At 36.8% G+C, this 3,455-nt stretch overlaps 1 protein-coding gene across 1 annotated transcript; it reads left to right on the plus strand.

Annotated features, from left to right (window-relative positions):
* The first annotated feature begins 306 nt into the window (after positions 1–306).
* Positions 307–2,122, plus strand: LOC124922460 (extensin-2-like). The gene has a single exon (XM_047463191.1). The coding sequence runs from the start codon at positions 341–343 to the stop codon at positions 2,120–2,122; it is 1,782 nt and encodes a 593-aa protein (XP_047319147.1). The 5' UTR covers positions 307–340.
* The last annotated feature ends 1,333 nt before the right edge of the window (positions 2,123–3,455 follow it).

Here is a 3,455-nt window from a genome sequence, read left to right on the forward strand (position 1 = left end):
TAGAATATTTCAAAGAAGATGAGTATGCTTAATGGTTTAACTTACTTAATTTGTCAATGGGAATTAGTCTAATGATTATGAGTGTTTTGGCACTATGCTTACATTTACCATTCTGCCATTGTCATATGCAATTAAAAACTATTTATTGACTAAAAGGAAGTTATTTTAGAAATTGGGATACATCTCTCTTATATTGAAAATCACTATATAAAGGATGTTCCCTCCCATTACAAAAACATCTCCATACTAATATAGGATTTTGGAACAGTCCTAAGCTTTGAAGTTTCAAGCAATGATCACTTATAGGCCACAGGCCTTATGTGCCTTGGCTATTTGTTTCATGTCTGCGGTTTTAGCAGCCGCTGATGGAGACTATTATGCATCTCCACCACCTTCACCTTATATCTATAAATCTCCGCCACCACCATCATACATCTACAAGTCAACTCCACCGCCGTCATATGTTTACTCGTCACCGCCACCGCCGCCTTATATTTATAAATCTCCTCCACCACCACCTTATGTATACTCATCTCCACCTCCACCACCTTATATTTACAAGTCTCCTCCGCCTCCACCCTATGTCTATAAATCTCCCCCGCCACCTCCTTATGTGTATAAGTCACCACCTCCGCCTCCTTACATTTACAAGTCACCTCCACCACCGCCTTATGTTTATAAATCTCCTCCTCCACCGCCTTATGTTTACAAGTCCCCTTCACCGCCGCCTTATATTTATTCTTCACCACCACCACCACCATCACCATATGTCTATAAATCTCCTCCCCCACCTCCCTATGTTTACTCTTCCCCTCCACCACCTCCGTACATTTACAAGTCTCCTCCTCCACCACCCTATGTTTACTCTTCTCCTCCACCATCGCCTTACATTTACATGTCTCCACCACCACCTCCATATGTGTACTCTTCTCCACCACCACCTCCCTATCTTTACAAGTCTCCACCACCACCACCATACGTTTACAAATCTCCTCCTCCACCATCATACATCTATTCTTCCCCTCCACCACCTCCTTATGTTTACAAATCTCCTCCACCACCACCATATGTTTATAAGTCACCTCCTCCACCTCCTTATATTTATAAATCTCCTCCACCACCACCATATGTTTATAAGTCACCTCCTCCACCACCCTATATTTATAAGTCACCTCCTCCACATCATTATGTTTACAAATCTCCTCCACCACCACCATATGTTTATAAGTCTCCTCCTCCACATCCCTATATTTATAAGTCACCTCCTCCACCTCCTTATGTTTATAAGTCTCCACCACCACCTCCTTACGTTCATAAGTCTCCTCCTGCATATGTTTACTCTTCTCCTCCACCATCACCATATGTTTATAAGTCTCCTCATCCACCTCCCTATGTTTATTCATCTCCACCACCACCTCCTTACATTTATAAGTCTCCTCCTCCACCCCAATATGTTTATTCATCTCCACCACCACCACCTTATGTATATAAGTCCCCTCCACCACCTCCTTATATTTATAAACCACCACCACCACCATACATTTACAAGTCTCCTCCCCCACCTCCATACATCTATTCTTCTCCTCCGCCACTTCCCTTTGTTTACTCATCTCCACCACCACCTCCTTATGTTTATAAATCTCCTCCTCCACCTCCTTACGTGTATTCTTCCCCTCCACCACCTCCTTATATTTACAAGTCTCCTCCACCACCTCCCTATATTTACTCATCTCCACCGCCACCTCCCTATGTTTACAAGTCTCCACCTCCACCACCCTATATTTACAAGTCTCCACCACCACCTCCTTATGTTTACAAGTCTCCTCCACCGCCTCCATACGTTTACTCATCTCCACCACCTCCTCCCTACATTTACAAGTCTCCACCACCACCGCCTTACGTATATAAGTCTCCTCCACCACCGCCTTACATTTACAAGTCTCAACCACCCCCTCCCTATGTCTATTCTTTACCTCCACCACCACCTTATGTTTATAAGTCTCCACCTCCACCTCCTTACATTTACAAGTCTCCACCACCACCTCCTTATATTTACAAGTCTCCTCCACCACCACCTCCTTATGTTTACAAGTCCCCTCCACCACCTCCTATTGTATATTAACCCACCAAAACTATCATTGCATACATGTAAGTATGCATGATTTACTAAAGTATTATGTTTTTTATTCATTGTGTGAAATAATTTAAATTTGAGCTATCAACATTTTCCAAATATATATTTTTCACTAAGTCCTCATTATCTTGCAGGTCATATCTTAATGAAAAGAATACCATCTTTAGACATGCAATAATTACTATTAAGCATTTTATCTTAAGAAAAGGAAAAGGAATATGTATACAGATCAATAAAGACTATATATATATTCAAGTCATGTTTCACAATAGTCTTATTATGAACTCTGTACGTAGTATTTGTTATAAATATCATGAGCTATTCAAGTTCTTTAATGTTTGTTGACAATTATTGTGTCAAGATGAAATAATTTCTATATATAATTTTATATAGTCAACTTAATTACATGCTAGCAATTTTATATAGGTCTTAACATGAACAAGTGCATGCAATGTCAATAAATTTAAAGATGACCTACTACTGGTGACAACACTAAGAAATAGACCACAATCCTTTGTTATTGACACACTTTTACCCTTCACAAATAAAAAAAGGGCAATAGTGACTGGAAACACCGTCACTACTACAGCCCCCCACGTTGTTCAAGATCAATAGCGACGAGAGACTCATCGCCAACTGTCGCTATTGATTCCGCCGACATTATTAACAATTGGTTATAATACAGTCGCCAATAAATTAATGTGGCTAAAGATGCTGTGACAAAAGTTAATAAACAACATTATTATTATTATTATTATTATTATTATTATTATTAATTTTCAGTACTATTTTCTTAAAAACAAACTAAATAATAAAATGAGATAATATATACTTAACTAAATTTGTTTCAGTACAATACATCAAATTAAATTTTATATTTTGTAAAATTTACTAATAAAATTAAATATTTACACATTTATTTAATTCAACAAAAGCCCTAAAATGAAGAAAGATCTTACTTCACGGAGTAGAATGTTTGCTGCAAAATCAAAGCAATAAAAACTATAAAATATGAAATAAGTGAATAAAAATTGTATAAAATATGAATATTAAATCAATTCTACAACAAAGAACTAAGATAATAAAATAATTTATTTTTAAATATACAATTCTTCATATAAAACATGACACTTAAAATTACATCCACTTATCTCAGAGCTAGTCAACTAATTTAGAAAATAATTATCAATATATCCTTAAAAATTAACTAAATAATAAAATTAATTCACAAATGATGTTATCTTTAGTTCTTAGACATTTTTCGAGAGCCATAGAGGGATCAGATAGAGTGATCCACCCTCTCATTTTTTTTTATTATAAA

This window comes from Impatiens glandulifera, chromosome 1 (genome assembly GCF_907164915.1).
Source record: "Impatiens glandulifera chromosome 1, dImpGla2.1, whole genome shotgun sequence".
Taxonomy (NCBI): Eukaryota; Viridiplantae; Streptophyta; class Magnoliopsida; order Ericales; family Balsaminaceae; genus Impatiens; species Impatiens glandulifera.

Coding starts and splice junctions, on each gene's coding strand:
- LOC124922460 (XM_047463191.1), top strand. CDS start 341: ATGTCTGCGGTTTTAGCAGCCGCTGATGGAGACTATTATGCATCTCCA.